The sequence below is a fragment of the Tenrec ecaudatus genome, chromosome 10 (assembly GCF_050624435.1).
Source record: "Tenrec ecaudatus isolate mTenEca1 chromosome 10, mTenEca1.hap1, whole genome shotgun sequence".
Classification (NCBI taxonomy): domain Eukaryota; kingdom Metazoa; phylum Chordata; class Mammalia; order Afrosoricida; family Tenrecidae; genus Tenrec; species Tenrec ecaudatus.
The window spans coordinates 6,586,108-6,599,855 of NC_134539.1; the positions used below are offsets into that span (position 1 = coordinate 6,586,108).

Sequence of the window (13,748 nt, forward strand, 5' to 3'; positions counted from 1 at the left end):
AAAGTGGTGCCTGAGATGGCTGTGTGAGCAGGTGCATTGTTGTGGTGGCAAAACCAGTCCCCCGTCTGCCACAGATCAGACCTTTTTTGTTACACAGTGTTATGTAATCTTTTTAGAACCTCTAAATAGAAAGCATGATTAACAGTCTGACCTGGAGAAATGAACTCCAAATGCACTGTCCCCCTCACATCAGTGGAGCATAGACCTGTCTCTATGTTTACACATATGTGTGCTTCACTTGCATGTCAGGGCTCCCTGGGGTGATACGTGGTCAGAGCGAGAACAGCTTCGTCGGGCCTGTGTTTTTGCTTCCAGTGGAGCTGTGGCCACATTGTTGGGCTGTAGATACCGTTTTCCTTGGTGCAAAGCAGTGGTTCTCAACCTTCCGGATGCCGTGACCCTTTCACACAGTTCCTCATGTTGTGGTGACCCCCAACCATAACATGGTTTTCGTGGCTACTTCACCTCTGTCATGTTGCTTCTGTTATGAATCGTAATGTAAATATCTGGTATGCAGGATATATTTTCACTGTTACAAATTGAACATAGTTAAACAAAGCATAGTGATTAAAACAAAGCAGTATGTAATTATATATTGTGAAATACTTATGTGTTTTCTGATGGTCTTAGGCAACCCCTGTGAAAGGGCCGTTCGACCCACAGGCTGAGAAGCACTGCTGTGAAGGACTTGGCGGATCCCGAGGCATCTGGGTGTTTAAGCCACAGTTCAGGGGAAGACTGGCAACAGTGGATTGACTCACTTCTTGGGGTGCGACAGGGGAAAAGGATGGGGAAAGGGGGCCAAGAGATTGCCCTGGAGTGAAGGGGACAGCTGGGCTGTCCTCCCCACTTAGTGGTGTCTGCTCAGGGGCAGTGGCTCTCTGTTCACACCACGCCCTGTCTTCTCCAGCCATCAGACATCCAGATTAGTTCCTAGTGAACATGGGCTTTTCATTACAAACCACTGAAAACGATGGGTTCTTTTCTCTTTTGCAAATACTTCCACACGGGAGCAATGCTGTCCGCACAAAACCCGAGTCTACTGCTCTTCAGCAAGATGCCCTGAGTGCATTCTGTAACGGTGAAAACCACGGGTGAGTGATGAGTGTGTGTGTTTGTTGTGGTAAAATATTGCCACGCCAAACACACTTGTTGATTCTACATCAGTTCCCATGAGCAATCAGGGCCATGGATTCCGGTTTCCTTCTGTGCGGCCGTTGCCCCTGCCCGTCGCCCAGTGAAAACCGGCACAGACGCACCGCGATGGGTCACACTGGCTCACAGACCCCTGCAGTACAGAGCAGAGTTGCCCTTTGGGGGGTGTGTGTGTATGGGGGGCTTTGGTATTTGTTTATATTAATCATTCTTTCGGGGGCTCTTGCAGGTCTCATAACAATCCATGAGTCAATTATATCAAGTGCACTTGTACTTTTGTTGACATCATCATTTTCAAAACATTTTCTTTCTACTTGGGCCCTTGGTATCACCTCTTCTTTTGTCCCCTCCCTGCTCTGCCCTCCCCCCCTTGATCAATTATATATTATGGTTGTTATTTTAGTATCTCGCACCATCTACTGTCTCCCTTCACCTGCATTTCTGTTATTCATCCCCCCATCATTGTGATCAGTTCCCCCCCCCAACCCTCCCCCTTCCCTCATGTTATCACTACTCCCACCACTGCCTCTGAGGGGTTTATCTGTCCTGGATTCTATGTGTCTAGAGCTCTTACCTGTACCAGTGTACGTACTCTGGTCTAGCAGGATTCATGAGGTAGAACTGAGGTCATGTAGTGGGGGGTGGGAGGAAGCATTCAAGAACTAGAGGAATGTTGAGTTTCATCTGTGCTATACTGCACTCTGACTCATCTCTTCCTTGTGACCTTTTTGTGAGGGATGTCCAATTGTTTACAGATGGGCTTTGGGTCTCCACAGCCCCTTTCATTTGCATCCATATAATTGTTTGTTTGGGATCTTTTGCTACCTGCATCCTGTTGACACCTCATGATCACACAGGCTGGTATGCTTCTTCCCTGTGGGCTTTGTTACTTCCCTGCTAGATGGCTGCTTGTTTATCTTCAAGCCTTTAAGACCCCAGGAGCTTTATGCCTGGCACCATCAGCTTTCTTCACCACATTTGCTTATGCACCCAGTTTGTCTCCAGCCATCGTGTTGGGAAGGTGAGCACCATGGAAGGCCAGGTAATGAGAACAACGTATTCCTGTGTTGTGGGAGGACATGAGTAGAGTCCATCTGTAGAGCTGCCCTTGTGGATCTGACACTGTAGCTCTTCTCAGGAGGAGGCAGCCTCGTCCCGCTCCCGAGGAGTGACTGGGTTCGAGCAGGTCAGTGCCCAGCCCGCTCTGCCGCCAGGCTTCAAGAGCAAGCCCAGTGGGGATGAGTCGGGTTACCCGTTGCAGCGTCAGCAGTTTGAAACACCTTCCGCTTCGCAGGAGAAGAGGAGGCTGTCTGCTCCCTTCAAGACTTACAGTCTCAGAAATCCAAAGAGCCAGTTCTCCCCTGCCCTTCGAGGCTGGCTATGGGGCGGAATCAACTCAGTGACAGTGAGTTTGAGTGCCCTTCAGCAAAGCCTCCTCTTGCTCCGTCCCCTACTCCTGCTGATTTCGAAAGAGCTTTGACCTCTGTCTTCTGCGTGCTGTTTCAGAGAAGTGGGACCACACCGTTTCTCTCCCTTTGCGGTTTAGTTTTCCTTCGTGTCCTGTTTCCAAGACTCATGTGGTAGTGTGTATCCAGCCCACGTTTCTCTTGATGGCTGAGTAACATCGGACATACGTGCCGTGCTTTAAGACCCCCCGGTGGCACGGTGGTTTAAGTGCTTGACAGCTGGCTAAAAGGTGGTCAGTTCAAGCCCAGCTGCCACTCCCCAGGAGAAAGATGTGGCAGTGTGTTTAAACAGCCGTGCAGCCGTGGAAACCCCGTGGGACAGTTCTGGCCTGGCCTGCAGGGTGGCTATCAGTCTGAGTCCACTCAGCGGCAACCACGTTTGCGGCCTGGTATCACGCTCATTTGCCCATTCCTCTGTTGGACATTTAAGCCGCTCCCACCTCTTAGCTAGGTATGGTGAACAGCGCTCCAGTGGACACTCATATGTATTTGTATGTGCAGGTGTGTGTGTCTCCTGTTTTTCGTACACGTATGTGTGTGGGGAGTCCCGGTGGTTACATGTCGGGCTGCTGACTGCAAGCACTTGAAACCACCAGGTGCTCTGGGGGAGGAAGACGGGCTCTGCTCCCACAAGGAGTCCCGGGAGCAGTTCCGCCCTGCCCTGCAGCCTTGCTGTGCTCTGCATCTCCTCCATGGCAGAGAGTTTGGTATCGACGATGGGTTCCTCGTCGTCCCGTCCGATGATAGACGCCATTGAAGGGAGCGCAGAGAACCAACAGAAACTGCGCTGAATTAGAAAACAAGCAACAGATTCTTACAATCACTCGTCCTTACTAGTCACCCCCATATGAGGCTGGGGGTGTCTCAGTCTGAATGCTGTGCTCTTGGAAGTGGTCTCGAGCCTCTTCCTGGTTGGTGAAGCACGCTGCGTGTGCGGTTTCCGACAGACTCAGCCTGTTCTCTCCCCCCCACCCGTCTCCCTTAGGGATTACCGTGGGAGTCTTGGTGCGCGAGTACAGCCAGCTCTCGAACCTGGAGAAATTCTACTTCGCTTTTCCTGGGGAAATTCTCATGAGGATGCTGAAACTCGTCATCTTGCCGTTAATTATATCCAGCATGATTACAGGTATCCGGAGAAAACTGATGTTCTCCTAAGACTATGCCAGGGGCCTTTGCATACAGTGTGCCTGTCTCAGTGTGGCAGAAAATGTAAATGCGCTGATCTCTTCCTCTCCCACACCATCCACCATCCACTCCCTCTCCCTCCCCCTCTTTCTGCTCGCTTTCCTCTTTCCCCTGGTGTGTGTGTGTGTGTGTGTGTGTTGTGTAAGAACCAGCATCGAGTGAGCATGGAACGCAGTTGACACTACAGGTAACGTCACACACACCCAGGGGTGTGCCCAGCCCTGGCTTTATGAATAAGTGTACACCGTATTGACACTCGGGTCAACAGTGGCCGTGCCTGATGGTAAGATAACCCGAGCCTTCCCACTTCTCATTTTTGGAGTAAACACATTATTTTAAGAATCAATAAGAAGGATGGGGGGAGGGGTGGTCTACTCGTTTGGTTGGTTGGAAAAGAAGGGGGCGTGGGATGGATTCCGATCAGTGCCCCTCGCTTTGCCTCAGGGGGGTTCCCTGGGCCCCAGCTCTGCCCCTGCCAGCTCAGCGCCACCTGATCCCAGGGAAACGGTGCGTCCCCTGAGTTGACCTAGCACCTGAGAGCAGCGTTGCCTGACTAGCTCTCCCCTGGTGGCGGACGCCCCGACAGCAGCCACCTGCAGGAGGTGGTTCTTTGCCCCTGCACCGGGGGGGGGGGGGGGGCGGCAGGGGGAGGTCGTGTCCTTCAGACACTGCCTACCATGGACGCATCAGAACCGGAGGAGGTCCTGAAGAACCTGGGGGGCAAGAGGAGGCTGTGGGGAGGGCCCTGGCGCGGGAACTGTGGTCTGAGTGGGTTCTTTCTCGTGAGCAGCCTGCAGCCACTGCAAACCCTGCGGAGCCCCATCCTGCCCCGACCCCTGAGGGTCACCTTGAGGTGGACTGTGGGTGACGGCGACCGGAGAAGACCCTTGGCAAGATCAGATGACGTTCTGACCCCCTCAAGGCCCTTAAAAGCTCCATTTTGTAGGGAAACTGTGTCCGGAGCCCTTGAGCGTGTCTGAGGGAGGGACGTCAGCCAGATGAGCAGCGCCGGGGGGCGGGGATGTCATGTTCATTCCAGGCACCATCAAAGCCAGACCAGAAAAGCCACCACGCTGCCGACAGAGCTCGGGGACCCCTTCCTCCCAGCAGGGCGGGCGGAGAGGCGGTCTCAAAGCAGCCTTCCTCCGGGGGCGGCCGGATGGATCGGCGTGTGCTCCTGGAGGTTTTTGGCTCGGCAGTGTTTATTTTTAAAGTAGGCTCTTGTTTAGCCCGGGCAACTGCCTCCTGTGTGGAGCTTTTCTGAAAGATGGAGTTTGTTACCACAGGGCCCAGCCCCCAGCCCAAAGGGGAGCACGCCGAGGCTGAGCTCTCCAGGGACAGCGTCAGTCAGACTGCTCGTCTGTTTCTGGTCCACGGCCCGGCCTCGGAACTGCCCCTGGTTTGAAAGGACAGTCCGGACGCTCACTCTGTTGCCAGCGTCTGGCTCCAGGACACCTGCAGCCACGCGGAGAAGCTTCCCTGTAGAATTCTCCTGCGTCCAGTTGTGGGGTCCAGTGAAGCACTTGACTACTCGCCGAGGGGTTGGCAGTTCCAGCCCACCCAGAAGCGCCGCGGAAGAAAGGTCTGCCGATCAGTTTCCAAGAGGCCACAGCGACTGAAAGCCCTACAGAGCGTGGTGCTGCTCGCCCCGAGCCGGGATTGCCTCCGTGGCACCGAGCAGCAGCAGGGGTGGTCACCACCTCACAGGGAGGGCTATGGCCGTCATCACCACCGTCATTTCTAGAGAGAGAGCAATCGCAGCTGCTGTCAGGAAGCGGAGCCTTCAAATCTTCCCTTTCTGAGTCATGCTGAGTTCTGTCTGTGACGTTACCATGGGAAACCCAAACCAGGCCCACTGCTGTGAGTCTGTCCTGACTCATCACACACACATACACACACACACACACACACACACACACACGTGTCACCCAGCAGAGTTATCTTGGTAGCACGGTGATTTCATCTCAGCTGCTCCCTGAAAGGCTGGCCGTTCAGCCCCCCAGCCGCCCCCCAGGCGAGAGATGTGCCCGTCTACTTCTGTAAAGCTGGAGGCTGGGACTCATTGTGACCGTCGCAGGACAGAGTGGAACCGCCCCTTTGGGGGTCTGTGCCTTCACACCTTGGCAGGAGTAGACCGCCTCACCTTTTGCATGAGGAACAGCTGGTGGGTTTGAACGACTGACATTGAGGCTAGCAGCTCCTGGCCGACTCAAGGAACTCCACTGTAGAACTGTGAGTCGGAATCGGATGTGGGTTGGGTTTCCATCCTTTAAGGAAGCAGGTTGCCAGGCTTTGCTTCCAAGGTCCTGCAAGATGGATTCGAACAGCCAACCCTCTGGATTAGTGGTGGAACGCAAACCTCACGTGCCACCCAGGACCCGGCTCCTCCTGTCCTGTTACCATGCAACACCCCTGCCCCCACAAAGTGCTCAATGTAGTCCTAGAACAGTGGTTCTCAACCTTCCTCATGCCGCGACCCTTACAGTTCCTCATGTGGTGGGGACCCTCCCCCAACCATAACATTATTTTTGTTGCTCCTTCATCACTGTCATTTTGCTACTGTTAGGAATCGGGTGACACCTGTGAAAGGGTTGTTTGTCCCCCAAAGGGGTTGTGACCCCCCAGGTTGAGAACCGCTGTCCTCGAGGCTGTGGGTGTGTGAAGAAGCGCCGTTACTGGGATGAATCAGCTTGTGCTATCTCCAGGAATCCCGTGGGACAGAGCAGAGCTTCCACATCAACCCCCTGCCCGCGAGCCGGAAGGAGCTGGCTGCAGCATATTTGTCAAAGAAATTTCCTCCAAGAATCTCGTTACGGTGAAGCATTTTGTAGCCAGCTGGGTCCTGGAGTAACTGCAGAGCTAGCAGCCCCTGGCCAAACCGTGAAGACAAACTAAGGCGTATTCACATATTCTGGAAACAGTTCCCCACCTAGCTTTAGTTAGCTTCACCTATGGAAGGAAATTCTGAGCCGTGTGGAACTGCACCGCGAGACCAGTTCTTTGGCCAGCCGTGAGCCTGGCGCCTGGCTGCCCAGAGGGTGGGACCTGCTCGTGACGGACATCAACTGCGGAAAGACACCTCTGGGCAGTCACCGTTAGGTTAGGGCTGCAGGTGCTGCACCTGTTACTCAGAACTCTGCCAAATTGGTGATTTTTTTGGTCCTGTTTTTGTTTACTTGTTCGTTTGTTTTCACCTGCCATTATGACACACCACCCCGGTGACAGAGGCTTGCATGTGACTATGAAGCTGGACGTCAAGCCACCGGTACCTCGTCTGCCAGTAGGGTCACCCACGGGTTACCGTGAAGCTCTTAGGCTAAAACCAGGAAGAAAGGCCTGGTGGTCTATATTAGCCAGTGCAGACTGTTTGGATCACAGCCGAGCGTTGGCGGGCGCATTTGCTTTAGACGCTTCATCCACAAGGGTTGGTGTCTATAGGAAGCCAATCGAGGTTGACGTAGCTAGCTAGCCAGGGCTAAGAGGTCGCCAGTGAGATGGATCGAGACCATAGGCATGATGGTGGCCTGGGACGCGCCAGCAGTGACACAGGCCCGGGCAGTGTGTTGTCCTGTGGTACGTGAGGTCACCCACCATGACTTTGAATCTGTCTACTGCTAGCTGACACCGTTATTGCTGTTACTACGAGCTGTTACCATTGCGCGCCGACAATGTCCTGGGCGATGGATGGATGGAAGGATGGATGGATGGATGGATGGAATGGAATAAGCTCATTTATAACCACATAGGACCCGTGGAAGAAGTCCAGCCAGAGTGCTCCTTAGAGGCAAGGATGGCAAGACTTCCTCCGCGTCCTGGGACGTGTTATCAGAAGAGACCGATCCGCATAGAAGAACACCGTGTTTGGTAAAGTGGAGGGGCAGCAAAAGAGAGGAAGGTCTCCAACGAGATGGACGGACACAGTGGCTGCACAGGGGCTGACGCCTGGAACAATTGTGCGGGACCAGGCGCAGTTTCCTCCCGTTGCGCAGACGGTCGCTGTGGGCTGGAACCAATTTGGTGGCACAGCGAGACATGTTAGGGACATCAAGTCCCACAGGCCTTGCAGTTCAGTGCTTCGCCTACGGAGAACAACTGAAAATAACATGTTTAAGGCCCTCGTGTGGGTTTACAAAAGCAGTGCATGCTCTTCACGATAGCTGCGGAGAGCGAGGGCCTGTGAAGACGAGCGTAAACCGCTGCATCTGTCAGCTGCTCTTCGTCAGCTGGGCTTCCTCTAAGACTTTTCTCCCCCCCCTTTGTCAACACAGCTAAGATCATCTTGGCTCGCTCTTCGCGTTACCGTCTTATAAGCATGTTTCTCATCATTGGAAATTCACCTGGAGGATAAATTGAACGGCTCCATAATCTCCGGCCTTGTGGCTGTACCACGGTGTCTTTAATCGTTCACTTATGGCTGGATCTCTAACGAGTCTCGGGGCCAAGTTCAGTGGTCAATCACACTAATTGCACTACCCGTCCTGGCCAGCATCATTTCCTTCCTCTGCTCATGGCTTCCCAGTTCTTGTGAACAGCATCATTGCCTGCGGCTTCTGCTGAGGACACCTAAGACTGGCGTGCAAAGGGGGCTCTGAGTCACCTCTGCAGACACGTGGGACGGCTGTAGCGGTCCAGGGGTAGAACCCCACCTTGCATGTGAGTGACCTGGTTCCGATTCTGGGCTGATGCACCTCGATCATAGATACCTGTCTGTCAGTGGGGAGGCTAAGGTTTCTGTGATGCTAAGCAGGTTTCAGTGGAGCTTCCTGACAAAGGCAGACCAGGAAGGGAAGCCGGGGGATCTGCTTCTGAAAACCAGCCAATGTGATCTATGGAGCAGCCGGGGTGAGATCCCCTTGGGCTGGAGTTGCTAGGAGTCTGGGTCTGGAGACTGCAACAATGGCCACCTGGATAGGTCTTGCTTCCATTGCTGCTGATAAAATAGCCAGGTGTTGTCTGGACTTGGCAGGGTTCTCTGGAAAGCCAGAGTTGAGTCAGAGGTGAGAGGTACAGGTTCCTCCTTGGTGAAAATCCTCACCCCAACACAGCCCTTCCCATAGCTGGGTTGAACGAGGCTGCTCTCTGACGGGCTGGCTCCTCCTGGGCCAGGGTGCTGGGGAAGAATATTGGCAGTACCATGGACTGCTCCTTGGCAGAAGTCCGGCCAGCGTGCCCAGAGGCCAGGATGGCAAACCTTCGTCTCGTGCTTCAGACATGATGTCCGGAGAGGCCAGTCCTTGGATGAGGACATGCTTGGTCAAGTGGAGGGGCAGCGAAGACGAGGAGGCCCTTCACGAGGCGGGTGGACCCAGTGCCTGCAACGATAGGCTGAGACGGAACAAGCGTGAGGATGACACAGGGCTGGCAGGGTTTCGCTCTTGCACATGGGGTCACTGTGCGCTGGAACTGACCTGATGGCACCCAACCACCAGGCCAGGGCAAAAGTGAGGCAGCCACGCCACCTGTCAGCGAGCGGTCTGATCTCCAGGAAGAGACTGTCCTTTTGAGTCGAACTCCAGTGTGAGAATGCAGTCCCTCGTTCTGGTCCACGGTGATATGATGGTAGTGGCCGAGGCGGTCGACCCAGCACTGTTGGTAAGGCCTGATTACAGGGCAGGATGCGGGACAGCCCCACGGCCTGCAGTAGGTAGCAAGCCTTCCATGCCCAGAGGCCTGCCATGCGCAGGTGCAGGCAGCGGCTACATCACCCACAAAAGCAACGGGGGGGATCACGGCCCTCACCTTGGATTGTTCCCACGTGAGCCCCGGGAGACGTTCCAGAGGAAGCTATGATGTCATGATGATCGGCCCAGTCTCCTCTCACTCCAGCCACTCCCGCCCTCCGTCTGCTGATCGCTCCGGTGAAAGCTGTTGTTTCCAGACACGGAGCTCTGGTCTCCTTAACAGCGACCCCCGGATGTGGTCAAGACAGTTCCCCGACCTCCAGACAAGGCCGGCGATGGCCAGTTGATGGGCGTGCTGTGACAGCCTTGCTGATAAGTCTGGTCTCTTGCTTTGGGAAAAGATGCCATTGTGTGCGCTGAGACAACTTTCCTACCTCCGTGGCGACGAGTTAAGAACTAACCATCATGCAAGGACAAGAGCCACAGCATCCAAGGGGGGCCTTTCCTATTTAGAGACTTAGCAGCTCCGAAAGAAAGAGCAAGCAGCCATGTCGACACAGGATCCAGCCACAGGAGCGCCTCTAACTTGGATTTGTAGGCCCAAGGGGACAGGTGCCCGGGGTGCTAGTCTCCCCTCACTGTGGTGCAAGAGAGGGTGCCAGGCCTTTTCAATGATGCAGACCCGTGGTCTTGAGCAAGTGCAGGTGATTGTAATGGAGCATTTGTGGCCCGATGGCTTGATCCAAAGTTGGGGGGGGGGTCCATTCATAGCACATTCAAGGGCAAGTAAGAGTTGTCTGTAGTGGATTTTGCCCTTTCAGATCTACCAGCCAGCGCCCAGAGGGATCGAGACGAGGCCAGCGGCTGCCACAAAGCTGTACAGCCTTGGAGCAGTTGGTTCTGCTCCGCCTTGCAGGGTCCCAGGGGGTCTGAATTGACTCAGTGGCAGGGGGCTTGGTTCCTGAGCTTCCTGGCAGAAAACGCAAAAAGGGGAACCATCTGGGGGCACATGGTTCTCATTATGTCACCTTAGCTCCTTGAGGTAAACTTCATGCCGAGTTCCAGGTGGGGTTCTCCTGCGGGGTGCTGAGTGATGTTTGGAGAGCAGCTGCAAAAGGGGCAGGTGTTTGTCTCTCCGTCACCCCTGAGAAAACCACGGGCCCCAGAACACCCCCACCCCCCAACTGCTCTCTCCAGAGTCTGCGCTTGGGAATCTCAAGTGCTTGCGTCTCCCGTGGTCTCTCTGCGAGTCACAAAAGAACTTAAGTCCGTATCCATTTTGCTTTTCCTCCTAACACAACCACCTGGACCAGTGTTTAGATCTGATGGGCAAGGAGCCTGCAGGGTATGGAAGGCTGTGAGGCTTCTCTTGTCTTTTGTGTCTAATTTGTTGATGTTGTTTTGAGGAGCCCTGGTAGCATAGTGGTTACAAGCTAGACTGCTAACTGCAAGGTCAGCAGTTCAAAACCACCACCTGCTCCAAGAGATGAGGAAAGAGGCTTCTGCTCCGATGAAGAGTGAGTCTCAGAACCTCACAGGGGCGGTGCTCTGCACCACAGGGTGGCTGTGAGTCGGCAGTGAGGAGCTTCACTTAGGTGTCCGTATGGTTTCCTTTGATGTGTGCACTAGACGCATGCTGAGAAAGATGCAATCAGGCAGTCCATCTCATCGACTCAAGGACAGTGTCCCAGTGAACACCTGGTGGCTCTTCCTCCTCCCCCTCCCCACCCACCCTCCCAGGTCACCTCCTTGCCCCTTCTCTCTCCCCTTGCCCCCTCCCCTGGCCTCCTCACAGTCTTCAGAGTCTTTTCCTCTGGTGTGGAAACCATTGTTTGCTCTTCCTTTATGACAGTGGTGTCATGAAAGATTTATCTTTATGAGACTAACTTTACTTAGTGTAATGTCCTCTGATTTCGTCTGTCTCATTGGGTGTTTGCCAGACTCATCCTTGTTTTGGGTTTTGTTTGTTTTATTTTTACGGGTGCATAATCCTGTGTGTTTGTGTGTGTGTGTGTGTGTGTGTGTGTGTGTGTGTGTGTGTCTGTGTGTCCTTTCTGTGCAGATGGAGTTTCTGATGGGTGTGAGCATGTCTGTTCGTGGCAGGGTCATAAGGTATTTGTGTTTGCATGTGTGCAAGGATACACCACACCGTTTTCCATCTCGCTCCTTCCCTCTCACCCTCCCAAACCCCAAGAGACGGGGACCTCCTCGTGGGCACTGCCAACGGCTCCCAGCTGTCCCCGTCGTGCCTTGGGGAGCAAGCCCCGGGTCACGCGGATGGGTCATCTGGAAATGAACCCCTTTCGCCCCTTTCCCTTCAGGCGTTGCGGCCCTGGACTCCAGCGTCTCTGGGAAGATTGGCCTGCGGGCCGTCGTGTATTACTTCAGCACCACCCTCATCGCCGTCATCCTAGGTAATCCCCACCCCCTCACCACCACCACCTCCCGCCCCTGTGACCTGGCGCTCAAACACTCGTGGGGCCTTGGAACGCAGGGGTTGATCATGAAGCAGCACGCAGCTGTTCAGCTTGATGGGCACGCAGCACTCTGGCATCCTGGCTGAAGTTGTCCCCATCCTGGTAAGACACAGGAAGGGGGTGACACCTCTCGCCTCATCAGGGGCAGAGGGTGGAAGGCAGCGATGCCCAGAGCTTACTCGAGGAGCACTGAGCTAGATCTTCGACCCGTAGCCGTGGAGCCTGTGTCTTGTGGGAACGTGTCTCCCAGCATGTTTGTGTCACTGACGCTTCACATGTTCCCGGCAGTCAGCAGAACCTCTGCCACGTGGGGACGGGAGAGCGTTCCAGGCAGAGGAGAGCGCCCTTCTTGACCCTGTGGCACTCCTTTGTGACCTGCTTGTCCCAGCCTTTGGGGCCTTTGAAGGGGGCCCAGGACGAGGGAGGAGGGAGGAAACCTCCCTCAGATGATCCTGGTGGTCAAACTCGATAAGTTTGAGGGTCGCCCTGGGTGTGGCTTCAGATGGCCTGCGTGGCAGTGAGTTTGGGGTGATGGTTTTTCGTTTGTTTGTTTGTGGTGTGGTGGGTAAATATTCCACACTGAACTAGTTCCCTGGGTAGGAAAGTGAATCTGTTATCCCAACACCTGCCTAGGCTGGTCTCATCAGCTGGAGGAGAGACTAGACGAGCAGGTTATCAGGTGCTTCTGGAAGTGATTCTGGGATGCAGGCCTTCACTTAAAACCACAAATAATTCCTTTTTAAAAATGCCAGAAATGATTCAGACCACCGCTGAGGTCTAGCTGGGCCACAGCTTCCTGCTTCAGTGCACCTGGTCCTTCCATGCCTGCTGTATCTGACGGGGAGGGGCCAGGTGCCGGGGCTCTGGAAGGTTCTGAACGCCCTTCGGGCTCCTCTGTCCACAGGAATTGTGCTGGTGGTGACCATCAAGCCCGGTGTCACCCAGAAAGTGGATGAAATTGACAGGGTGGGCAGCACCCCCGAAGTCAGCACGGTAGACGCCATGTTGGACCTGATCAGGTGAGTGACCTGAGCAGAGCGGCTGTGAATCAGACTCAGGTTTGGTTTGGTTTTTATTCAGTTGACGGGGGTCCTGGTGGCGCTGCCAGCTTGGCGTTTGACTGCTAACCACAAGGTTGGTGGTTCAAGACCACCAGCCAATCTTTGGGAGGGAAATGAGGCTGGCTGTTCCTGTAACGATTCCCGTAATGAATGGTAGGGTGACGATGACTGGGAATCAGCTCGTTTGCAGCGGGATTGTTTTTTGGTTCTGGGATAGGGCAATTGATAAAGAATGTTCCATCATTTTCCTTGCATAGACAGCCCTTGTAGATCATTCTCAACAGTACACAGATGCTGTTCCCATAGAGGGGAGCCAGGAAAACTCTCAGAAACCACAAAACGATCCACGTGCCACCACCTGCCAATTTGGGGTGGTTGGTTTTGGTTTCAGTCGTCTCCCCAGACTTTACTGCATGGCACAGATACGCGTTGCTTGTCTTCATGGAAGGGTCTCTGGGCTCCCAGCCTAGGTCTCATCGGTGACCCGGTTTCCTCTGCACACTCGGATTTCATGTTGTTGTTGTCAGGTGCCATCAAGTCGACCCTGACTCATGGCGACCTGTGTGCGACAGAACAAAACCCTGCCCCACTCTGCTAGCCTCACAACTGGGCTTGTGTTTGAGCCCGTTGATGCAGCTGCCGTGTCCGCCCAGCTTCCTCACTGCCCGCTGCTTTACCAAGCAGGATGCCCTTCTCCAGGGACCCATCTCTCCTGACAACCCGTGGGACGAAGTCTTCCCATGCTTGCACCTGTATGTCATAGGTGTGTCCCACAGTCATACG

At 54.3% G+C, this 13,748-nt stretch overlaps 1 protein-coding gene across 1 annotated transcript in view; it reads left to right on the forward strand.

Moving 5' to 3' along the window:
- Window positions 1-13,748, forward strand: part of SLC1A1 (solute carrier family 1 member 1) — a 54,740-nt gene that overhangs the window by 21,769 nt on the left and 19,223 nt on the right. The window contains exons 2-4 of the mRNA XM_075558910.1: window positions 3,607-3,747; window positions 11,749-11,841; window positions 12,809-12,923. Coding sequence (XP_075415025.1) covers window positions 3,607-3,747; window positions 11,749-11,841; window positions 12,809-12,923 — 349 coding nt within the window. The remainder of the gene's footprint in view (window positions 1-3,606; window positions 3,748-11,748; window positions 11,842-12,808; window positions 12,924-13,748) is intronic.